This window comes from Balaenoptera physalus, assembly GCF_965194825.1.
Source record: "Balaenoptera physalus genome assembly, chromosome: 17".
Classification (NCBI taxonomy): Eukaryota; Metazoa; Chordata; class Mammalia; order Artiodactyla; family Balaenopteridae; genus Balaenoptera; species Balaenoptera physalus.
The window spans coordinates 49,625,103-49,651,265 of record NC_138895.1 but is presented as its reverse complement, the minus strand read 5'-3'; the positions used below and the strand labels follow the sequence as shown (position 1 = coordinate 49,651,265).

General features: G+C 38.5%; 1 protein-coding gene across 1 annotated transcript in view; it reads left to right on the top strand.

The window, feature by feature from the left end:
* The window catches only part of RNF19A (ring finger protein 19A, RBR E3 ubiquitin protein ligase), a 72,496-nt gene extending 46,612 nt beyond the window's left edge, over positions 1-25,884 (top strand). The window contains exons 6-10 of the mRNA XM_082432706.1: positions 1,525-1,639; positions 2,141-2,302; positions 7,772-7,985; positions 9,476-9,619; positions 10,280-25,884. Of these exons, the coding sequence (XP_082288832.1) occupies positions 1,525-1,639; positions 2,141-2,302; positions 7,772-7,985; positions 9,476-9,619; positions 10,280-10,970 (1,326 nt within the window). The 3' untranslated portion in view covers positions 10,971-25,884. The remainder of the gene's footprint in view (positions 1-1,524; positions 1,640-2,140; positions 2,303-7,771; positions 7,986-9,475; positions 9,620-10,279) is intronic.
* The last annotated feature ends 279 nt before the right edge of the window (positions 25,885-26,163 follow it).

Here is a 26,163-nt window from a genome sequence, read left to right as displayed (position 1 = left end):
CACAAAATAGTAAAACAGAAAAAATTAAGTTGAACCAGAAGTAGTGGGATGATATGATCACTGTAATTGAACATTGGTGCTTGAGCATGCAGAATTTTCTGGAAGACTCTCCTGGCAGCCTGCCTTTGCAGTCTGCTCCATCAGTTTGTAGCTTTGGCTTTTTTCTGCTTCAGTGCTGAGTTTTGTAGGAATGGGGGTGGCGAGGAACAGGTATTAGCTAGAGTACTGAAGGATAATGAAAGGTACTTTGGGAAGGTCTGCCATCTCTGCCTGTATGGACTATTTAGGAAGTGTAGAGACCTATTCCCTGGAACATATAGTCAGTTCTGGGAAACAGAATTCTGACTAGGAAATAGAAATGTTCCTTGTCCCATGCATGTTTTGCCCACCTCCCCATCCCAGCTTTTTCACTGTTTAATACATCCCATAAGATTCATTGTACTTTACAGCCTTCAAAATAACCACATAATAATGATAGATTACTTTATTATTGCCTCATCTGTAATATTGTTTTTAAGTCAAGTATTTTACTTTAGAGACTACCTGTACACTTTTGAGGCTGTTTTGAATCTGTCTTGAAACAGGGGGAAATGTACTTTATTAGCTTTAGCCCTTGAAAATCACAAGAACAAAGATACTGAGCTATTTCCTGAAGTTCATATAATATCTCACAAGTAACTTTCATGGTGATACTGTTCTGTTTATTAACAACACCTGTACTCTGCAAAGATGCCAAGTAGATCTAACTCCTGTCCTCTAGCAACACTATTTGTTCTTTTTTTCTCTCTGTACCCTTACTTTGAGCTATAAATGAGAGCCCAGGATCCTGAGTCATTTGATAACATTGTTCTTCATAAAAAGGGATCTGAGAAAAAAACTGATTCTATTTAGTGATGTTTGCTTATTAGTACTGCCTTTTAAGGTCAGGTTTTTTTTTGTTTTTTTTAATTTTTTATTTTTTTTAACATCTTTATTGGAGTATAATTGCTTTACAATGGTGTGTTAGTTTCTGCTTTATAACAAAGTGAATCAGCTATACATATTGCTTTTTTTTTTAAAGACTGTGTAAACCTCTCCTAGGAGCCAATATTTACTAATTAGGGATGCTTATTTAGAAATCTGTGCAATGATACATTTCTTAGAAGTAATCCTATTGATCAAACATCCAACTCATAACTATGCTGAAAATAATGTTCTTAATTCCTTCTTCTTTGCTCAAAACATGATTTATACTGTTCTTGAATAAGATTATAAGGACTACTTTTACTCAAGATTGTTTAAACACAGAGTAAAATCTATTAAATCACTGTCTTATGTAACCAGATTATTAATAAGGAGCAAATTATGTGTAAGAATATGGTTTAAGAACAATAATATGTTTACCTTGAATTTGGACACTTAACTATGAAATTATAAGGTAAATCACTTTAAACTTCTAACAAATGTAGGTCTATTTCATTTAAATTAAATATGTAATATTTTTTTTCTTTAACCCATCACCCCCATTTTTCTTTTTAATTCAAGATTCACAATCGATATGAAGGCAAGGATGTTTCAAAGCACAAACGGAATTTGGCCATAGCAGGTGGTGTAACATTGTCTGTAATCGTATCTCCAGTCGTAGCTGCAGTAACTGTAGGTAAGAAATGCTTAAAAATTCTAATTACCTCAAATTTTATAGAATTAAAGTTTTGTGGAAGAATTTTGAAAAACAGAGCATTATATTGTTGAAGAGTTACTTTTTTTTATTTATTTAGGGACAGTTTGAGCCTACAGAAAGCCTCTCATTCTGTAACTGTATTGGTTAAAAGTAATATAAACTCAAGAGCCTAGCCTTAGGGATAGTTGGTAAATTATTAGTGGTTAATATCCCTTCCTCCCCACCAAAATACCGTTTAGAGCCCTGGCACTGAAAAAGAAAAAAGATTTACATCTTTTTTTTAACCTCATATGTGTCACCTGAGGCTAGAAGCTTTGAATCTGCTTGCATCCTTTAATAGTTGGGTAAATCCGCTTTTGGCAAGAGTTGCAGAACCCTAACACTTTTCTCCTGTACACCTTCTCTTGAAAAGACTTTCTGAAATGTGTGTTTCTGTAATTTATTTTTTGGTTTGTAATGACCAATTTAATTCCTCTTTAGGTATTGGTGTTCCTATTATGTTAGCTTATGTCTATGGTGTTGTTCCGATTTCTCTCTGTCGAAGCGGAGGTTGTGGAGTCTCAGCAGGCAATGGAAAAGGAGTCAGGATTGAATTTGATGATGAAAATGATATAAATGTTGGTGGGACAAACACAGCTGTAGGTAAGTCCTTTCAGCAAAGGAAGAAAATGTACTTACTAGTAGTAATAGTGTAAGGCTATAGGTAACATGCAAGTCAGAATTCCCATTGCTCTCTTACTAGCCCTAATAGTATTCACCCAGAAGTACATCAGAGAAATGAGCTGCTGAGGAAAGGTGAATGGATGAAAGAGGGTGGAATGGTTCTGGGTACCTATAACCTCCGATGGAAATGTAATGTCTTAGAAATTCTAGACTTTTAATCTTTAATTTTGTGTAAAATGTTACAAGTCAGTAATAAAAGGACAGAAGAGAACTGCAGTTCATAAAAGAAGAAATGCAGATGCCCAATGAGTAGAAAATATCTTTAACCTAATGTTATTCAAAGAAATAGGAATTATAACAAAAACTGGAACATACAAAGGCCCGCATAGACTACCATTAGGAGTACAAGTTAATGAGCTTTTTAAAATGTGCGTGTTCTTGTTAAAGAAATTCCCACAGTTCTCATTAAAGAAATTGTCTTAGGGAAGTACAGGCATACCTTGGAGATGTTGTAGGTTCGGTTCCAGACCACCGCAATAAAGCAAATATCACAATAAAGCAAGACATGAATTTTTGGGTTTCCCACTGCATATAAAAGTTATGTTTACACTACTGTATATTAAGTATCTACCTTAATTTAAAAATACTTTATTGCTAAAAAATTTTAATCATCATGTGAGCCTTCAGCAAATCATAATCTTTCTGCCAGTGGAGGTGGCTAGAGTACACCAGATGTTGGTGGCTGCTGACTGATCAGGGTGGTGGTTACTGAAGGGTGGGGTGGCTGAGGGAATTTCTTAAAATACGACAACAGTGAAGTTTGCCGTATCAATTGGCTCTTCCTTTCATGAATGATTTCACATGCAATGCAGTTTGGTAGCATTTTACCCACAGTAGAACTTCTTTCAAAATTGGAGTCAGTCCTCTCAAGTCCGGCCACTGCTTTATCAACTAAATTTATGTAATATTCTACATCCTTTGTTGTCATTTCAAGTCTTCATAGCGTCTTCGACAGGAGTAGATTCTATCTCAAGAAACCACTTTCTTTGCTTATCCATCAGAAGCAGCTACTCATTCATGAAAGTTTTATCATGAGATTGCAGCAGTTCTGTCACATCTTCAGGCTGCACTTCTAGTTCTCTTGCTCTTTCCACCACATCTGTAGTTACCTTCTCCACTGAAGTCTTGAACCCCTCAGTCATCCATGACAGTTGGAATCAGCTTCTTTCCAACTCCTGTTAATGTTGATATTTTGACCACTTCCCATGAAACTGTGAATGTACTTAATGGCATCTAGAATGGTGTATCCTTTCCAGAAGGTTTTCAATTTACTTTGTCCAGATTCATCAGAGGACTCATTGTCTGTGGCAGCTATAGCCTTACAGAATGTATTTCTTAAATCATAAGACTTGAAATTTGAAATGACTTCTTGATCTGTGGGCTGCAGAATGGGTGTTGTGTTTGCAGGCATGAAAACGTTAATCTTGTCCTACATCTCCATCAGAGCTCTTGGGTCACCAGGTGCATTGTCAATGAACCAGTAATATTTTGAAAGGAATCTTTTTTTTTCTGAGCAGTAGGTCTCAATAGTGGGCTTAAAATATTCAGTAAGCTATGTTGTAAATAGATGTGCTGTCATCCAGGATTTGTTGTTCCATTTATAGAGCACAAGCAGAGTAGATTTAGCCTAATTCCTAAGGGCCCTAGGATTTTTGGAATGGTAAATGAGCATTAGCTTCAACTTCAAGTCACCAGCTGCATTGGCCCCTGATAAGAGGGTCATCCTGTCCTTTGAAGCTTCAAAGCCAGGCATTGACTTCTCCTCTCTAGCTATGAGAGTCCTGGACAGCATCTTCTTCCAATATAAGGTGTTTCATCTGTATTAAAAATCTATTATTTAGTGTAGCTACCTTCGTTAAGCATCTTAACTAGATCTTCTGGATAACTTGCTGCAGCTTCTACATCAGCACTTGCTGCTTCACCTTGCATTTTTATGTTATGGAGATGGCTTCTCTCCTTAAAGCTCATGAACCAACTCTGCTAGCTTCAAACTTTTCTTCTGCAGTGTCCTCACCTCTCTCAGCCTTTGTAGAATTAAAGACAGTTAGGGCCTTGTTCTGGATTAGGCTTTGGCTTGAGGGAATGTTGTGGCTGTTTTGATCTTCTATCCAAACTACTACAGCTTTCTCCATATCAGCAATAGGCTGTTTTGCTTTCGTATCATTCACGTGTTCACTGGAGTAGGACTTTTAATTTCTTTCAAGACTTTTTCCTTTGCGTTCACAGCTTGGCTAAATGGCACAAAAGGCCTAGCCTTTCAGCCTGCCCTGGCTTTCAATGTACCTTCCTCACTAAGCTTAATCATTTCTACCTTTTGATTTAAAGTGAGAGATGTGCAATTCTTCTTTTCACTTAAACATTTAAGAGGCCATTGTAGGGTTATTAATTGGCCTAATTTCAATATTGTTGTGTCTTAGGGAATAGGGAGGCCTGAGGAGAAGGGAGAGAGATGGGGGAACAGCCCATTGGTGGAGTGGTCAGAACACATACACATTTATCAATTAAGTTAGCTGTCATATATGGGTGCAGTTCATGGCACCCCAAAACAATGACAACAGTAACATGAAAGATCACTGATCACAGATCGCCATAACAAATATAATAATAATGAAAAAGTTTGCAATATTCCAAGAATTACCAAAATGTGACACAGAGACGCAAAGTGAGCAAATGATGTTGGGAAAATGGCGCTGATAGACTTGCTTAAAGCAGGGTTGTCACAAACCTTTCACTTGTTTAAAAAACAAAACACAGTATCTTTTTTTCTCTTTTTTTTTAAATTAATTAATTTATTTATTTTTGGCTGCATTGGGTCTTCGTTGCTGCGCGCGGGCTTTGTCTAATTGCAGCGAGCAGGGGCTAGTCTTCGTTGTGGTGCAGGGGCTTCCCACTGCTGTGGCTTCTCTTGTTGCGGAGCACGGGCTCTAGGCGCGCGGGCTTCAGTAGTTCTGGCGCGCGGGCTTCAGTAGTTCTGGCGCGCGGGCTTAGTTGCTCCACGGCGTGTGGGCTCTTCCCGGACCAGGGCTCGAATCCGTGTCCCCTGCATTGGCAGATGGATTCTTAACTACTGCGCCACCAGGGAAGTCCCAACACAGTATCTTTGAAGCACAATAAACTGAGGTTTGCCTGTAATCAGGCATATGTGCAAAGATAATGTTCTCTTCCTTACCTCCCGTTCTCTCTTGAACTCACTCCAATCAGATTTTGGTCCCTTCCATTCCAAAATTTCCTCTCTACCACTCCACCAAAGCAGAGTCACCATTCACCTCCATGTTACCAAATATAGCGGTCAATTCTTGATTTTCACCTTACTGTCTGTAACAGTACACCTGACATGGTAGAGCATGCCCTCCTTCTTAAAACATTTTCTGTACTTGTTTTCTGGATAACCACTTCTCATCTCATCATATCTCCTGGCCACTCCTTCTCAGTTTTCTTTGCTGGTTCATTTTCCTCTCCTAACCTCTAAATTTTGGAGTTTCCCAGGGCTCTCAGTTCTCAGATTTCTCTTCTTTGTCTACACTCACTCCCTAGGTAATCTCCTCTGTTAAATAATATATAGACAAACCACTCTTCAGTTTATGTTTAGGCTAGAACTGTCCTCTAAACTTCAATTTGTACATCTAACTCTTCTACCTAAGCTGCACTGGAACGTCTAACAAGAATTCCAAGCTTAACTTCTCTGTAACCAGACTCTTCACTCTAAAACCTGTTGTCCTCTCAGTCATCCTTCCCTTGTTAAGTAGTCTCTTCATTCTTGCTGTTGCTGTGCCAGAACCTTTGCTGATGATGACTCTCCCTTCTCCCTTGTTACCCTACGTCTGATCCGTCAGCAAGTTCTTCTGCTTCCTTCCGAATTTAGCCATAATTCCACCATTTCTCACCATCTCTACTGCTATTCCACTAGTCCAAGCTACTCCCTTTTATCCTGGGTTATAGTAATAGCCTCTTAAGTGATCCATCAGCTTTCAGCTTCCACTCACCATTCCACATAATGACATTTCTAAAACATAAGTTAGATCTAACTTGTGTTCAGAATTCTCCCAATGCTTCTAACTGTACCGGGGGCAGGGGGATGGAATCCACAGTCCCTACCATGGCCCATAAGTCCCCCTCTGGTCTTTCCTGAGCTACATCTCTGAACCCTTCCCTTGTACCACCTGTCCTTAATGTTGAGGATGCCAAATATACTTCCACTTATAGGCTTTTAAACTTGCAGTTTCCTCTGCCTGGAATACTCTTCCCCCAGATAATTTCATGGCTCACCTCTTCACTGCCTTTGAGTCTCTACAGGTGTTACTTATCAGAGAGGCCTTCTCTGATCATACTGTATAAAACAGTACACAGGCGCTTGCGTGTGCACACGCGCACCCGCACCCGCACTCCTCATCACTCTCACTCCCCTTTACTCTGCTTTATTTTTTCTCATAGCATTTATCACCATATAATTTTATTTATTGCTCTCCCCAGCTAGAATGTAAGCTTTTTGAGGGCAGGTTGTTCGTCTCTTTGATCCACTGTGTCCCCAGTACTTAGAGACAGAGTTGGGTTATATAATAGGAACTCAAATATTGGAGCAAATAAATAAATCCTCCAATATAAAGCCTGTGAAAAGTACTGTAAGATTGGAATATAGTGGTATCAGATCTTGAAATAGCTTGTAGACAGTCAGAACTGTGGAATATATCAAGAAGTCAACTTTTGGCCCATTCTTATTGACCTAGAGAATACTGAGCTCTTTAAATGACACCCTTATTGAAAACTGTCACATAATTTTCTCAAAGTCAGCTAAATTCTTCAACCATCAGGTTCTTTATAGAATTCCTAAATCTTCTCAATTTTCTTGTAAAGTACAGGCATACTTCATTTTATTGCACTTTGCAGCTAATTACATTTTTTGCAGATTGAAGGCTTGTGGCAACCCTGAGCTGTCAGATGATGGTTAGCATTTTTTTAGCAATAAAGTATTTTTTAATCACTGTATGTACATTTTTTTTAGACCTAATGCTATTGCACACTTTAGTATAGTGTAAACATAACTTTTATATGCACTGGGAAACCCAGAAATTCATGTGACTCACTTTATTGTGATATTTGCTTTATTGCCATGGTCTGGAACCAAACCCACAATACGTATCTCCAAGGTATGCCTGTAGTGACCATTTAAAACTGAGGGCGTCCTTAATCCAGCTTTACCCTGTGAGATATTTCCCTTTACTCTTATCCCACGGTTATGTTATGTGTCCCTGACTCCAGACACCTTTTCTATTCCTGTGTATGTTTTATACTTAATATGAAAATATGTCCTATCTGAAATCATGGCAGACTTTATGGAGAGGGAAATCAATAATCACACTTATTTAATTTCTTTGACATATTTGCATTTAGACACAACTTCAGTAGCAGAAGCAAGACACAACCCTAGCATAGGGGAGGGAAGTGTTGGTGGTTTGACAGGCAGTTTGAGTGCAAGTGGAAGCCACATGGATCGAATAGGAGCCATCCGGGACAACCTGAGTGAAACGGCCAGCACCATGGCACTCGCTGGGGCCAGCATCACAGGGAGTCTGTCAGGAAGTGCCATGGTAAACTGCTTTCACAGGTAAGAAGACTGTGCTTTATTTGGTTTGGTTTTGGTTTTGCCTTAACTACAAATTAGTAATTATTATAGATGAGGAGAGTTTTGAACACAAAGCAAGATGATGACATATAATCCTACTGTGTCAGGGTTGAAAACAGTAAGGTTTCAAAAACTGAAATTTAGTGGTACACAGTGAGGAAGGAGATTTGATGAGGTAAAAACCAAGTCTAAGGGATAACATTATGCCATTTTTTTCACTGCACTTGTCAGATTTTATGTTATGAGACAGTGCTGGAGCTGCTTTGGTGAATACTGTAAAGGCAGTGATTAAGCTTGGACCTTACCTCTGGAGGTGGCCACAGCTGTTAGGAAATGAGACACTGGCTGAAGCCTGGGGGAGCAGGTGGAGTCAGGATATCCGGAAATGCACGAACTGAGGCCAAGAGAGTCTGCCTGGGTCCTTTTATGTATTAATGGTTATTTAATTCTTGCGAAGTCTTTTACCCAAAGCCATGTAGATAAGTAGGATAAGTTAAAGCATTTTTATCTTCTCTTGTTTCCTCTTTAATTTACTTTTCTTTACTTCTGTTTATTAGCTTTGGGGGTTTTTCTAAACGTAGGGGAGAGTACATGAATTAAAAGATAAATCAGTTATATTTATCTTATTTTTAGGTAGTGTGCTTTTAAACACAAACTCTTAAGTTATAGTGGTGTATATTATGTCTCTTTTTTTGATAAATTTATTTATTTATTTTTGGCTGCGTTGGGTCTGCTGCTGCGGGCGGGCTTTCTCTAGTTGCGGCGAGCGGGGGCTACTCTTTGTTGTAGTGCATGGTCTTCTCGCTGTGGTGGCTTCTCTTGTTGCAGCGCACAGGCTCTAGGTGCACGGGCTTCAATAGTTGTGGCTCGCAGGCTCTAGAACACAGGCTCAGTAGTTGCGGTGCACGGGCTTAGTTGTTCTGCGGCATGTGGGATCTTCCCGGACCAGGGCTCAAACCCGTATCCCCTGTGTTGGCAGGCAGATTCTTAACCACTGCGCCACCAGGGACGTCCCTATTATGTCTTTTTTAAAGAGTCAGGTGTTAAATTTGGAACCGTTTTTAATACATAGATGCCCAGGATTTTTTGAGTCACTGATTTGTCAGGTAGGATGGTTTTTAATGTATTCCGATTTGGTGTTTTGCACTGAAGCGTGGCGAGCAAAGCACCACATCATAAGTAAGAATATTGGAGCATGTTTAAGTTAAAATCCTTTATGTTCTTTTTGTATTACTCTGTTATTACCTTACTTGGCAAACAGCTAATTTTACCATTTTATCTGGTTGGCTGGTACTGTTCAATGTGCTGCAGTAGAATTTGAATAATCAAATAAAAGGAAACTTAAAAAAATAATGTTTATAGTTGTTTCTAAAATAGCTTCTTGTTACTAAATTATTTAAAGATACATTCTCGTATTATAGTAGTGTTGATATTATATGTAATTTTCTTTTTCTAATACCCCTCTCTTTAAGATTGGAAGTACAAGCAGATGTACAGAAAGAACGGTACAGTCTAAGTGGAGAATCTGGCACAGTCAGTTTGGGAACAGTTAGTGATAATGCCAGCACCAAGGCAATGGCAGGATCCATTCTGAATTCCTACATCCCATTGGACAAGTAAGGAAAAAATTGTTATCAAGTCAGAAGTATTTTTAAAATTAATTTGTAAAGAATTATCCCTATCATTAGGCAAAATTATTGTGAATAATGGTTATCTACTATTAGATTCTCTGCAAAAAGAAAGTGGTGAGATGTCCAGAATAGGCAGATCCATAGAGACAGAAAGTAGGTTAGTGGTTGCTAGGGTTTGGGGGGAGGGAAGAATGGGAACTGGCTGCTAATGGGTTTCTTTTGGGGATGATGAAAATGTTCTGAAGTTCAATAGTGGTGATGGTTGCAAACTCTGTGAATATACTATAAACCACTGAATTGTGTACTTTAAACAGGTGAATTTTATGATATGCAAATTATATCTCAATACAACTGTTCTGAAAAAAAAATGGAGAAGGTAGCATAGTACCTGGAATAGCATAAGCAATGAGTGTAGTTGCTTCTGTTTTATTTATTTTAAATTGAAGTATTATTTTAAAGATAGTCCTCTTATTTCAAGCAACTTTTTTCTATTAGTAGAATGTGTCCTGCATTAATTTGTTCTAATAGCTTTTATATAGTCTTTGAAGTTTTCACACAGAAGCCTCTCCCCCTTTGCTGTCATTTGCATTTTTTTTTTTAAAAAGAGGAAGTCAGAAATTTATATGTGTTACTCTTATGTTCCAGAGAAGGCAACAGTATGGAGGTTCAGGTAGATATCGAGTCAAAGCCATCCAAATTCAGGCACAACAGTGGAAGCAGCAGTGTGGAGGATGGCAGTGCCACCCGAAGTCATCCTGGGGGTTCGTCCAGTGGCTTGCCTGAAGGTAAATCCAGTGCCGCCAAGTGGTCCAAAGAAGCAGCAGCAGGAAAGAAATCAAAAAGTGGTAAATTGAGGAAAAAGAGTAACATGAAGATAAACGAGACCAGAGAGGACATGGATGCCCAGTTGTTAGAACAGCAGAGCACGAACTCAAGTGAATTTGAGGCGCCATCCCTCAGTGACAGTATGCCTTCTGTAGCAGATTCCCACTCTAGTCATTTTTCTGAATTTAGTTGTTCTGACCTAGAAAGCATGAAAACTTCTTGTAGTCATGGTTCCACTGATTATCACACCCGCTTTGCTACTGTTAACGTTCTTCCTGAGGTAGAAAACGACCGTCTGGAAAATTCCCCCCATCAATGTAGCATTTCTGTGCTTACTAAAACTGCTTCATGTTCAGAAGTTCCGCAGTTGAATCATATTGCTGAAGAACATGGTAACAGTGGAATAAAAACCAATATTGATTTATATTTTGGCAGTGCACTAAAAGAAGCAAATAACAACCACTCACATCAGACAATGGAATTAAAAGTTGCAATTCAGACTGATATATAGACCTATAAATGCTGCAAAATAATTACCACTTGAAAAACCTTGTTTGGAGCTGGCTGAACTACACGTGACTATTTTAAGTTTAAAGTTGCCAGCAAACGCTGGGTTACATAATCATAATGCAGATACATTTTCTGTGTTCAGCAAAGCATTGTGTTTCATGTGGATCTTAATTACCAAACTATGAAATGAAGGCTTTAAAAGTGCATTATTGTAAGGACAGTAATTCTTAAGAGAATTATGTTTTGTGTGTTTGCCACAAAACATTGCTTGAAGCACATACTTGTGTATTTAGATAGAAATTTGGCTTAATTTATAATCAATATAAAATACTAATGCAGTTCTACAGCATTCTTATGAAGAGAACTTGAGGCTTAGGGCTAAGTGGTTAGTGACATTTTATTGAAACCACTAAAAGATACTGTTTAAAGAACCTTGCAGGTTACTCTCAGTATATGATACACTTTGTAACATTTCTGTTCATAACTGGGCATAAATTTCATTTTTTTCTTCATATGCAGTGTGGATATATACAGCTTAATGCAGCCCATTTGCTACCATTTGGATACTTAGACACTTTGAGCAAGATTGTGGCAGTTTTTGCACAACTTTGAAATAGAAATACCTGGTCCCCTATATATCTTGTATATTGTTGCCATCTTAGAAGAAAAGTGTAAAAGTAGGTAATTAAGTATACTGACAGCACCAAATAAAATATATAAAACTACAAAATAAAATTCCATTAGTGTATAAGTATTAGAAAAAAGTCACCTTTCACTAAGGGGAAGTTTGCACCCCACTGATTCTTGGTGCCTTCAGAATAGAGTAGATTTTAAGGGCCTACTTGTTTGAGGGTTTTGCTGTATTGTTTTCCATAATGTCCTCTCTAGCCACCTTGGATTATGTAGAAAAATACAGGATAGAGAAACATAAATATGATTAACAATAACAATGCTGAAAAAGTATTAGCCTACCAAAGACACACTCAGGCTTGAGTGAATAACTTTACATAACCTCAGTTTTTAGCACATGTATATCTTCTCCAATCATGAAATCAAAGCACGGTGCAGAGTTTGTACCAAGTACTAAGGAGGGGTCTGTATATGGCTGGCTTTATTTTCCTTTGCTTTTGTTTATGGAAGACGTTCAGCTGACATAAACAGAAGTTGGCCAAAATATTGCCTATACTGTTAACTTCCAGTATAATTCACTTAAATAAAACAGGCTAACCTCAGTGATGGCAGTTAAAATATTCCATCTTATGTGTTTCTTTTAAGTATTACCATTATGGTGCTACAGAGCTTTTTCTTTTGATAAAAAGAAAAATGCCATGGGCTGCAGTCTTCTTTCATCATTTTTCTCACCAGGCCCATTAATATGCTTATAACACTAGTGCCAGTTATTTTATTTGATAATGCTTATTATGGTATTTGTATATTTGTCTGCATTCCAATTTTGTTCAATAGTGAGTGTGTAAACTGCATACATGAAATAAATGTAAATACTAATGTATCGCTGCCTTATGGTTTGTGCACTGACATTTTTATAAGAACAGGAATATTCATTTGCCATGTGGCAAATTCGTAAATATTGCAAGCCACTGAGAGGATTCTGCATTCTAGTCTCAGCCTAGAGGGAAGCATCTGCTGAACTTCTCAACAAACAGTGTTAGAAACTATCCTTTCTTCATGTCGAATACCTGCCTTTCCTCCAGAAAGAAGCTGCTTTATTCATCAACATAAATTCATTTTTTTAAAGTATGTTGGTTGAAAAGTAAATAGATCTATCATTTAAATTGTGAAGAGATAAGCATTATAAATCCTCATCTTAAAAGAAAAGTAGGGTTTCCCTAGTGGTGCAGTGGTTAAGAATCCGCCTGCCAATGCAGGGGACGCGGGTTTGAGCCCTGGTCCAGGAAGATCCCACATGCCGCGGAGCAGCTAAGCCCGTGCACCACAACTACTGAGCCTGCACTCTAGAGCCCGTGAGCTACAACTACTGAGCCCGCATGCCACAACTACTGAGCCCGTGCACCTAGAGCCTATGCTCTGCAACAAGAGAAGCCACTGCAATGAGAAGCCTGCGCACCACAATGAAGAGTAGCCCCCGCTCGCCGCAACTAGAGAAAGCCCGTGTGCAGCAACGAAGACCCAGCGCAGCCAAAAATAAATAAATAAATAAATTCGTAAAATAAAAACAAAGATTAGAAAAAAAAAAGTAAAAAGGTCTTAAAAGACTGTTTTAAGAGATTCTACTCTGGCAACATTAGATTATGAAACTAGAGCCATTTAAATTCAAGCTAATAATTGTAATGAAACGCTTTCTATTCTCATAGCCTCTATAAAATACATAGATGGTTTTTCTGTTTTCCTGTTACATAGTTAATACTTCATGAAAATAATATGTATGAATATGTTGACTGCCTTCTTGACATTTCTGTAAAAAGCTAAAGAGTAAATGGAAAGCAAATGATCTTGGGAGGAATACAGCAAAGGCGGTGCCGAGTTAGGAGGCCTGTGCGTTCAGTGCACCCCATCCCTCTCCTGGTTGTACCCCAGCCAGTACTGCCTCAGTCTCACTTTAAAAATGGTCTAATCCTTTCAACTGACTTCAGAAGTTCCTTCAAACTTGGATTAATTAAGGACCTAACCAGATTCCTCTGGAGCTCAACCTTGGGCTACCATAGCATAAGAGAATACTCCACAGTTCAAGACAGGCCTTAACACATCAAAATCTTTTAAAAGCCCTTTACACTTTGCTTTCTTTAAGGCCTATGGGGAAAATCGCATAGTAGTGAGAGAAAGAATACACAGATAGTGATCATATACCCTACTGTTCATTGTGTGGGCTACCAGTTTAACTGAATTCTCTTAAATGTACAAATTTCCAGCTTCAGAGCACTGAATTAGTAAGCTTTTTATGTTAAATTTATACAATTCATCTTTCTTAACTTATTTTCACCAGAAATTGGGTTAATTTGTAAATATGTAAGATTTTCCATAGCATATTGTCTAGTTAAATACAAATTTTGGAGAGCTTCCCCATGATGATGGAGAAGGAAGACTCTAAACTCACCTCCTCCCACGGGCACACCAAAATTACAACGATTTACAGAGTAATTATCTATGAAAACGACCCGAAGACTAGCAGAAAAGATTTTCCACAGCTAAAGATATAAAGAAGAGGCCACAACAGATGCGTAGGAGGGGTGGAGACTCGGTATAGTCAGGACTCACACCCCCAGGTCAGTGACCCACACATGGGAGGAATATCACAAGCACAGAGGTCCTGCCCAAGGAGTGAGGGGTCTGAGCCCCATGTTGGGCTCCTAGCCCAGGAGTTCTGCACCGAAAGATGAGCCCCCAGGACATCTGGTTTTGAAAATAGGGCTTTTTAAAAACAGGCTGATTCTAAAAAGCAGAGCTTACGTTTGAGAGCTGGAGGGCTATAGGATAGAAAGACTGTGCTCTTAGAGGGCACATGCAAAATCTCACATGCTCCGGGTCCCAGTGCAGAGGGAGAAATTCGAAAGGAGCCCAGTCCTAGACCCACTCGCTTTTGCACAGCAAAGGAAACCATCTATCAAGTGAAAAGGCAGCCTACTGAGTGGAAGGAGATATTTGCAAATGATATGTGTGATAAGAGGTTAATATCCAAAATATATAAAGAACTCATACAACTGAATATCAAAAAGAAATTCCGTTAAAAAAATGGGCAGAGGACCTGAATAGACGTTTTTCCAGAAAAGACATACAGATGGCCAACAGGCACATGAAAAGATGCTCAACATCACTATCATTAGGGAAATGCCAATCAAAACCACAGTGAGATAGCCCCTCACATCTGTCACAATGACTGTAATCAAAAAGACAACAAAAATAACAAGTATTGGCGAGGATGTGGAGAAAAGGGGACCATCCTGCACTGTTGGTAGGAATGTAATTTGGTACGGCCACTATGGAGAACAGTATGGAGGCCCCTCAAGAGACTGAAAGTGGAATTACCAAATGATCCAGCAATTCCACTTCTGGGTATTTTTCTGAAGAAACAAAAACACTAATTTGAAAAGATATATGCACTGCTATCTTCATAGCAGCATTATTTATAATAGGCAAGATATGGAAGCAGTCTTAAGTGCCCATCAGTAGGTGAATGGATAGAGAAGGTGTGTATGTGTGTATACACACACACACACACACACAGAGATACATATATATAAGTTTGGCCAAAAAGTTCGTTCGGGTTTTTCCATGTGCCTATTAGCCATAAAAAAGAATGAAACTGTGCCATTTGCAGCAACATGGATGGATGTATAGGGCATTATGCTAAGTGAGGTAAGTCAAAGACAAATATCATATGATCTCACTTACATGTGGGATCTAAAAAAGCAAAATGAAAACAGACTCATAGATAAAGAGAACAAATGGGTGGTTGCCAGATTCGGGGGAAGTAGGGTGCTGTGGGCAAAATAAGTGATGAGGATTAAAAGATACAAACTTCCAGTTATAAAATAAATGAGCCCCAGGGATGTAATATACATCCTAAAGAATATGGTCAATAATATTGTAATAACTTTGGAGACAGATGGTTACTAGATTTATCGTAACGATCATTTTGTAATGTATGTAAATGTCAAATCACTATGTAGTACACCTGAAACTAACATAATATTGTATGTCAACTATATTTCAATTAAAAAGTTAAAAAATAAACTTTGATCACCAAAGGATAAAATATATGTTGAAAACCATCAGAGCTATTAATTCATATATAACATGAGCAAAACACCTAAACTCCTACTCCTTATATCATTTTGCCAATTTTAGAGTCAATTAAGATTTTCAGCTACATTTTATATGGCTCTTTTAATGGGTTTGTTTCATTTATTTCCCTTAAGTATGAGATATCATTGCTTAAAGCCAGTATTTACATACTGGTTGTTTCTGGATGCCCAAAATAGTATTCTAAACCTGGGGAGAGTTATAGCATTTTGGTAGCCATCATTTAATATATGAATAGTGAAGGAGAGTTTGCAGTTTATAAGTTTAGTTGTAATTTAATTGCTACATTTCCTATGCCAGTGAGAATCTTTGTGATTTCTGCCAATTTATTTATTTATTCATTCAACAAAGAGAGTAAATCTGGAGATACAGCATTGTACCAAATAAACAGATTCTCTGGTTTCAGCAAGCTTATAGTCAAGAGAGTGACATAAATAATAAACATATACACATACCTTAAAATAATGTCAGATAATGGATGCTATGAAAATATGGGATGGGGGGAAAAGTGACCAGAAGTATTGGGTAGTGCTGTTTTATACAGGGCAAACTGGAAAGATGTCTTCTTAGGTGACATTGGTACAAAGATCTAAAGGAAGTGAGGGAGGAACTATGAAGACATACCTATTGGATGAACATTCCAGAAAGAGATCTTCCCCCCAGGTGAGTTAATGGACGAGTTAGACATCAGTCTTGGAATTTGTTTGATATCTAGAAATATGTTGGCCACCTTGTTTTTCTTGGAGAGCGTCTTGACTGTTATTAGCACTTTACATTTCCATAAACATTTTAGAATAACCTCGTTGCATTACGGTTGGGATTGCATTGAACCTATAATTATTCCTCTAGAGATCTTTCACATCTTTTCTTAAATTTTATTCCCGGGTACTTGATTTTTTAGGTGTCATTTTCTGTTTGTTAGTATATAGAAATGTGGCTAATTTTTATGTAATGATTTTGCATTTAGAGAACAGTACTCTTAATTCCAAGAGTTTATCTCTAGATTCTTTGAGATTTCTCTATACACAGTTATCTGTGAATAATTATTTTTTTATTTAACAAACACTTTTACAGTGCTTGTAGTGGCAAACACTTTCTATGTACTTTTAAAATATTCTCATTTACTCTTTAGAACAACCCTGTGAAGGAGGTACTCATTATCCCCATTTTACAGATGAGGAAACTGAGATACAGAGTTAGCATTTTGCCCAGAATTATATTGCTGGTTAGTGGCAGAACAGGGATTCAAATCTTCCTCTTTGATTGCCACATCTTATATTTCTTTTTCTGGCCCATTTGGACTGGCTAGGACTTCAAGTGCATAATGCTGAATAGCAGTGGTTTTGGGGGCATTGTTAACTCGTTAATAATCTCAAAGGGAACCCTTTCAACATTTCAACCATTAATTATGATATTTATATTTCAGTTATATTTGTAGATATATTTGTAGATACCCTTTATCAAAATTATTAAATTCTCTTCTAACTCTTAGTTTGCCAAGAATGTTTACCTTGGGAAATATGCTGAATTTTATTGGCTGCTATTTTGGGGGGAGGGTCATCTATCATGTAATTGTGATTTATTCCTTTAATGTGTTAACATAGTGAATTTGATTCTTCAAATGTTAAACTAACCTCCTGGGATAAACTTCAATATCAGAGTATGTAAGACTGGAATTATGCCTTCCTTGAATGTTTGGTAGAAATTGTTATTAAGGCTGTCTGGACCTTCTGAATTGCTTTTTTTTTTTTTTATACCACGGAGGTCCACATTTTCAGGGTTAGTAAGCAATTCCTTTTTCATTTACATAATAGGAGCAGCAAGCCGTGGCAAGCTCTTTCCTCTATGATCACAGAGTTTACTAATCCTAGAGTGTGGCAATTTGCTGGTTGTCTGGTGCTGACATAGTCCTGCTTTTATTGTTTTTCTTTGCAGCTTTTTGCCTAACAATGTTGGAGCACCTATTTCTGCTACCTTTTGGCCTGCATGAAGGAGGTAAAACTTAGATATTTCACAACCCCATGTGTACCAGGTGCCTCCAAATTCGGAATTCAGGATACTAGGAAACCAGAAACCTTAAAAAGAAAGAAACGGTAGGCTCTCGGGGGCAAGAACCGTATCTTTCCTTTACTTTTTCCTATGTGTGTGCTTAATAAGTACTTCATCTACGGAGAGGGAATAGAGGATAAGCTTGCTATGATGGGACAGAACAACTGAGCAAAGACATGAGAATATTTGTGGACTAAGGCCTCAGAGTTGGTGACCAATCACTTCATTACATTGTCCACTAGAGTAAGTTTTGAAACAAGACAGTGGCTGAAACTTTTAACAAGGTTTTATGCCAAATAGGTTAATTCATAAATATTCTAGGATGTATGACAGCCACTGGAACATCTTTTTTCAGGGTTGGTATAGCCAAGGCATTTTACTTTTGTTGCCGGGGGCTTTTTTTTCTGTATAAGGAAAATGTAATATGTTCAGCTAAATAAAGAAATCATCGTTGCTTTAGAGGTAATGTGCAAACTGATGTTTTAGAGACAAGTACTACTGAGAGTTTAAATAAAATGTGCACAAAAGACTTTCTTTCCCCTTCCCCCTTTTTCCTTTCTCTTTTTTCTTTGCTCCCCCTTTCTCTTCTCTACCCTTCTTCCCACATTACCTTCCCCCATAACCACTGCAAATGACCAAGTATGTGTAATAGCATAGCTTTGTCTACATTCATATAATCTTATACAGTGCGTATATGTATTGATTATTGTCGCAATTTTCTCAGTATATCAGAAATCAGTCCAAGTCACGTGATATAGCTCCAGTTCATTTGTTTTGATGGCTGCATGTTCATGGGTATTCACTTTGTGTCTCTTTTGTTTTGTTTTCCTCTCTACAAACACTGCAAGAAACATACATAAGTCCTTGTTTTCTGGTACTTTGGAGTATGGGAGATGGATTCATGGAAATCAAATAGCTACATTGAAAAGTATATGTATTTTTAATTTTAATAAGATTATCAGATTGCCTTCCCAAAAAGGTTGTCACAATTTCCAGTTCCACTAACAATACACGAGTCCTCTTTCCCCTGTATTCCACCAACAATAGATATTAGGAGCTTTATAGTTTTTGCAAGGCTGTTTGGTATAAAGTAATACCGACTACTTGATTTTTCATATCCCTATGAGTGAATTTGTGTGGTTTTCTTTTTTATGGGGGGAGGGAAATGATGGTATTTGATTTGCTGTTCTCTAAATTTAACATTTTTTACCTATATTTTTTGAGCTGTTTTCTCCTTGTCAGTTTGAAAGATATCTTTATTATATATTATAGCTATCATAATAGCTATATATTATATCTATTACTATTAAGTTATATTTTTATTATATTTTTCTCTAAATCTAGTATTTGATTATTGACTTTAACTTTTCTTGCTGTGCATTTTTTTCTTCAACTTTATTTAGAATTTTTTTTTTTTTTTTGGCCGCAGTGTGTCTTCGTTGCTGTGTGTGGGCTTTCTCTAGTTGCGGCCAGCGGGGGCTACTCTTTCATTGCGGTGTGCAGGCTTCTCACTGCGGTGGCTTCTCGTTGTGGAGCACAGGCTCTAGGTGTGCGGGCTTCAGTAGTTGTGGCACGTGGGCTCAGTAGTTGTGGCTCGCGGGCTCCAGAGCGCAGGCTCAGTAGTTGTGGCGCACGGGCTTAGTTGCTCCGTGGCATGTGGGATCTTCCCGGACCAAGGCTCGAACCCATATCCCTTGCATTTGCAGGCGGATTCTTAACCACTGCGCCACCAGGGAAGCCCTAGAATATTTTTAAACTTAAAGAAAAGTTGCAAAGATAATTCAGAGGCTCCCCATACACTCTTTACTCATATATATTATTTTTTTGCCATATGAAAGCTCTATTTTTCAAATGTGTCTAATGGTATATTTCAGGCCTCTAATCGTGGTTAAGATCTCCCCTGCTCCTAAATGATACTTAGTCTCCTAGGTTTCTTGAGAGATTGTTATTTAATTTTTACCTTTGCTTTAATCTGTATTGAATTTATGTCTAGTATATGATATGGAGGTCCAATCTTATTTTCTTCCATTTAGAAAGCTGTTTGTGATGACACTGTTATGTAATCTATCCTTTCCCTGTGATCTGAATACTGTTTTTATACTGGAATTTCTAGATTTCTACAAAAAAGCCTGCTGGGATTTTTATTGTGATTCAATTGAATCTATAGATCAGTTGGGGGAAAATTAGCACCTTAATGATATTGACTCATCTGATCCATGAATACCTTGTATCTGTCCATTTAGTTTTTAAAATTTCTTTAAACAGTGTTTTGTAGTTTTCAAAAACAGTATTTTTGTAGATTTTTTTTAAAAAATCTCAATTTCTGATTTTTCATTAATAGTATACAGACGTACCTTGTTTTATTGCACTTTGAAGATACGGTGTTTTTATAAACTGAAGTTTTGTGGCAGATGATGGTTAGCATTTTTTAGCAATGAAGTATTTTTTAATTAGGGTCCATACAATTTTTTAGACATAATGCTACTGCATACCTAATAGACTACAGTAGAGTGTAAATGTAACTTTCATATGCACTGGGAAACCCAAAAATTCATATGGCTCACTTTATTGTGATATTCACAATAAACCTGCAATATCTCCAAGGTTGCCTGTATAGCAATACAATTTTTGTAGATTGATCTGGAAATCCTACAAACTTCTAAGTCATTTATTAATTCTAATAATTTTTTGGCAGATTCTCTAGGATTCTTCTACACAGACGATCATGTCTACAAATAAAGACAGCTTTATTTCTTCCTTTCCAGTCTGGAAGCCTTTAGTAACTTTTCTTTTTTTCCTTCTTTTACCAGCTTCAGCCTCCAATACAGCATTAAATGGGAATGGTTAAGAGTAGACATCCTCGTTTCCCATTGTAGCATGGAAGTATTTAGTCTTTCACTCATCCATAGCTTTTATTCCTTCTGATAAATTAAAGGGGTGACCATGCTTAAAGGGGTGACACACTTAAAGGGGTGACCTGTTTGGAATGATTGGAATTTGACCCTAAGTTGTTGTCTGAATTGGATGGTTTGCTTTTTTTCCCCTCAATTTTAAAAATTGAGATATAGTTCACATATAAGAAAAATAGAAAACCAAGTTTGGTTTGTAAGTATCCTGACTGGTTTCTGACCGCTACGCAGTGAAGCATGCCGACAGTGGCAGAGTTTCAAACTAAGTTTCCAGTGCACTGTGACACTGGAAATTCTACAGTAAAGTAATTCAATCAGACCGAGCTCTTTCTTCTCATCAACCCAAGTCAATTTAAAAACATGGCTTAGATTTTACCTCTTCCTGAAAATGTTCTTGATTAACTTTGGCCCTTTTAATAACTTTGACACTTGAACATTTTATTGATGCTTTTTTTTTCCTACTAGAGTCTCTTGAACTTGGTTTTATTTTCCGTTTCTTCCAAATTAGTCATAAGCTCATTAAAAGCAGGAGCTACCTTTTTCTTGATTCCCTACAATACTTTATTCAGAGGGTCATAAATAGTTTAGTTCATTTAGATGCTTATGCAACTCAGATATTAATTAGTTATTACACACTCAGCTTCTAGGACAGTGGGTGTATATTCCAACTTGCCTCAGAATCACAAGAAATATTTTAAAATTTAGATTCCCAACCCCTGGACTCTAAGATTTCCAAGTGATTCTGATGCAAATATTCCAAGAACTACTGTTTGAGAAATATTTAGAGTGTCACTGTAAAGTTCTCAGTAACAGGAACTTCTCTAATCTGAATTTTGGAAACCAGGGCAACTTTTAGGGCAGTGTTCTTTAGATTCATTCATTCAACATTCGCTAAGCACCTACCAACCTATGCCAGACTCTGAATATACGTCTGTGTTGGCTCATTCTCAAAACAGTGACAGGTTGGAAAAGACACATGCTATTACAAATAGGTTGTTAAACTCAACATGTGGAGTAATCTCTTGGCTGTTGTGACATGACTGATTTCCAGGAGATGGCACCAGACCACTTCTCTGGCTATCCCATTTCTATTGGCGTGGTCTTAATGTGTGTGACTTACCCAGTAAGTAAATATAAAGGTGTCCCTAATATTTGAAAATAGCTTTATTATCCTTTTCTAACAATATAGATGAGATCATTATACTTATGGGAAGAAAGGAGTTCTATACATAGAAGGTAAGATAAGGAACTTATGAAGTAACACCAGGCATTTTACAAGAACGACATAATCCTACAACCCTGAGTGGTAGGAAGGTATCCCTCCTCATTTTGCAGATGAGGAATCTAAAGTCTTCAAGGTTATACAGCTCCTGAGTATCAATTAAATCCTGAGTTGGGATTTAATTCCAGGTTTATCTAATGCCAAAGTCTATGCTCTAAAGCAGTTTCCCAGAAAAAAAAGAAGGGGCAGCTCTGTCTCCTGCTGCTTTTTCACTGATCTTTATTATTAATTAACCTTCAACCATCTCTTTTATTTGATTTTTGGCAAAAGGTATCAAAACCGATAAACTTGACGAAATGCATTGTATTCTGGAGACAGATTTCATGCTAACAGACGTCTCTTGTGTGGGGAATTGAGAGAGGCAGCAGCCCATGACTTCCACATCAGTCCTTAGGGGTCCTTTTGGTCTGGGTGGTGCCAACTGGCTAATAGGAGAGTAAAACAAATTCCTAATGAACCTGCTTTGCTTCACCCTGTTTCTAGATAGCAAACCCATGAAATAATAGAAAAGCAAGTATAATAAACTATCTTTGAACTCACTCTAATGTAAGTTTTGCTATAACTCATGATTAATCTCTTTGCACACAACATAGCATCAAACCTTTTACTTCCTTCTGAGAAGGCCTTTAGTGAAGAGTCCACCATCCCTAACAGCGAGGCACCACAAATTGGTCACATGAAGGGAATTTTCACCAAGATGCATAAGAAGTAGAAATGAACAGGCTAATCTTAAAGCTCCATGTTTTTGAAGCTTTCCTGACAAACATCAGGTTCTCAAAATATTCACCACTTTGCAGTGTCAGTGTGTGCAGCCCTTTGCATTTTGAGATCTTGTTCATGAAGGAGGTACTCGCTGAATATGCCTAAATAGATTAGCACTCATTCTGAGCAATTCAGAAGTATAATAGCCAGTTTAGATTCGTTGTTATAGCTGCCCTTAAAGCTTTGCTTCTTCACCTTCCAGTTTCACCTCCTTTGCCCACAAATCTCAGTAAAAGGGCAAAACCAACCCAGTCACCACTTCTCAGCATTTCATACTATACAATATTCTGTTGTGTTCTTATTTGGGCTTCAGTATAAATAAAGGGATTAGCTTTAGGTGAGACTATCTCTAAAAAATTTCTTTAGGCTACAAGAGTATAACACAATTCTATGACTAAGAAAAGGCTTCTGGATTTGATCCAGGTTGTTGAGAGCAGTTTCAATAGTGATGGGAGGTAGAAGCCAAATTTCTTTCAAAAAAGGAAATTTGGGAGGTGGGGAAAATGGAGAAAATTATCTATTTTTGAAAACATGATGGTGTAGAAAAGGATGGAAGCTTGGATTTTGAAAGAGGGACTCTAGGTGGGAAGAGTTGAGTAAGTTTGTAGGCTGGGGGGGCAGTAATAGAAAGGGACATATTGCAGATGCAAAAGAGGTGTTATTCTTGGAGGTGGGATCAAGGATCAGCATTAGAAAGGAGAGGAATACTGCTTTCTGGGAGAGAGAGGGAGCAGGGAAAATTTGGTCATAAGCCAAGAGGAAGGGAAGCTGATTGGAGCAGTCATATGGGATGGCCTCAGTTATTTCTGCTAAGGTCAGGAGGCTGAGGGTAGCCAGGGCAGTGGACCATGGGATCATGTGGTAATAACTGCAGAGGCTGGACATTAACTGATGGGCCATGGTTAGGAGACGTAGAATCCTAGACTCAGGTTCTATACAGAGGGAGCTTTCATATTGTCCATGAACCAGAAATAATGATAGTCTCTTGTGTTGTGTATAGCTTAAAAGGTATTTTCATAGGTTATTCCACAACAAACATGATTGTCAGTGAGACGGTATCTACTAATCATTTAAAAATATGCAAACTTAATGATTATGATTTGCTCAGGTATATTGTCATGTATAGTTTTCAGAGCCGGTGTTTTTTTTTTTCTCTCCTTTTCTGTTTTACTATTTTGTCCTTCACTCCTAGTCTAGAAACTGCTTTAAAAGTCCCTAAGGCATGAGTTTAAACTTTGATGATAAATCACCCTCACTCTAATAGAGAATTACTTTGAGACTTTTCTACTTCTGGATGCATGATTTACAGCAACCCATCAGATATAACAAGTGCAAACATTCTGCTGAAATACTTTAATATATGTACCCTAACATATAATGATAAAGTTAGCAATGCTTCTCATTCATTCAATGAAGATTTATTGAGTCTCTACTGTGTCAGGCATTTTGCTCATCAAGATAGGGAACAGAACTAAACCAGACATTTTCTGTCATAGACAAGTCAACTCAGAATGCAGCAGTGCTTAGAGCTATGATTGATAGAGCTGTGCACATGGCACCATGAGGAAACAAAGACAGATCATCTAACTCAGCCAAGGGAGGTGAGGAAAAGCCTCTGGATTTTAAAATCCATTTGAACTGGATTTTAAAAGATGACTAAGAATTCACTCTTCTGGGTTTTTTTTGGAGGGAAGAGGGAAGAGAGAAGAGCATTGGGAGCAGGGAAACATTCCGTGCAAAAGCAGTCAATGTTTTTTTGTTTTGTTTTTTTAAGTTATTTATTTTATTTATTTATTTTTGGCTGTGTTGGGGTCTTTGTTGCTGTGCACGGGCTTTCTCTAGTTGCGGCGAGTGGGGGCTACTCTTTGTTGTGGTGCCGGCTTCTCATTGTGGTGGCTTCTCTTGTTGTGGAGCACGGGCTCTAGGCTCATGGGCTTCAGTAGTTGCGGCACGCGGGTTCAATAGTTGCGGTGCACGGGCTTAGTTGCTCCGCGGCATGTGGGGTCTTCCTGGACCAGGGCTCGAACCAGTGTCCCCTGCATTGGTGGGCGGATTCTTAACCACTGTGCCACCAGGGAAGCCCTGAAAGCAGTCAGTGTTGAGTGAGTGCGCCATACTGGGTAATGAAACAAGTTGCCTGGATGAAGTACTTGGATGTGGAGTTTGAGAGAGCAAGGAAAGTCTAGGATGAAGCCAAAGTTCCTGGCCGAGGCCAGTGTATGAATGCTGGTAACTTTCACCAAACAAGTGAAGCCTAAGTTTGAGGGAACAGAGTTTAGTTTGGGGGATATTACATTTGTAGTAATGAGACATCCAGGTGGAGATGAACCATTTGAAGTTGGCTTTACAGGCCAGGAACTCATGAAAGATTTAAGGACTTAAGGGAGAAGAGATACAGAAACAGACTGTGAGAGGTTAAGTCTTTGGATATAATTACAAACAATCCAAAATCTCAGTGGCTCAACACAAAAAAGCTTCTTTCTTGTTTATGCTCGCCGTCCAGGGCAGATTAGCAGGCCTCTGCTTCAGACCCACACTCAAAGCACCAGGCTGCTGGAGGGGTCATCATCTTGTGACCCACTAACTGGAACATGAGGCCTTCTCAGTCACTGCAGCGAGGGAAAAGGCTGAGCATGAGGGCTCTGTGCCAGCTCGTGCATACTCTGGCCCAGAAGTGACGGACAGCTCTTACCTCTACCCCAGCGGTCCCCAACCTTTTGGGCACCAGGGACCCGTTTCGTGGAAGACAGTTTTTCCACCGACGGGGGTGGGGCGGGGGTGGGGGGGGGTTCGGCGGTATCGTGAGCGAACAGAGAGGATGGTCCAGGCGTGCTGAGCGTGAGTGACCCGGATCGATGGGGAGCGGCAGTGAAGCCTCACTCGCTCGCCCGCCGCTCACCTCCTGCTGTGCAGCCTGGTTCCTACCAGGCGTGGACCACCACGGGTCTGCGGCCCGGGGGTTGGGGACCCCTGCTCTACCCTATTGGCAGAAGAGGTCACCTGGCTCCAACCAATCACAAAGAGGCTGAAAAGTACCGTTTTGGGTATGCCCAGAAGGGGAAGAAAACCAGGTACTGGTTAAGAGTGGTAATGCCTGACTAGGAAAAGAACTATTTGTATAATTAAAACTCTGATATCGCTACCATTTCATGTGCAGCATGCAGCTATCTGCTTTATCCAATTATAATTCCTTAAGGCTTTATCACACAAAGCTTATGCTCCACTAGTACTAAGATGAAATGCAGTTCCCCAAACAGGTCCAGTTATTTCACCCTTTCATTCAACACACACCATCACTATGCATCTTGATGCCTTTGCGTCTCCTATCTCCTCTGCCTGGCACATCCTTTTCTCGCATCCAAATGGCAAACTCAAGCTGCAACATTAACTCCTTGAAACCTTTCCTAACCTTC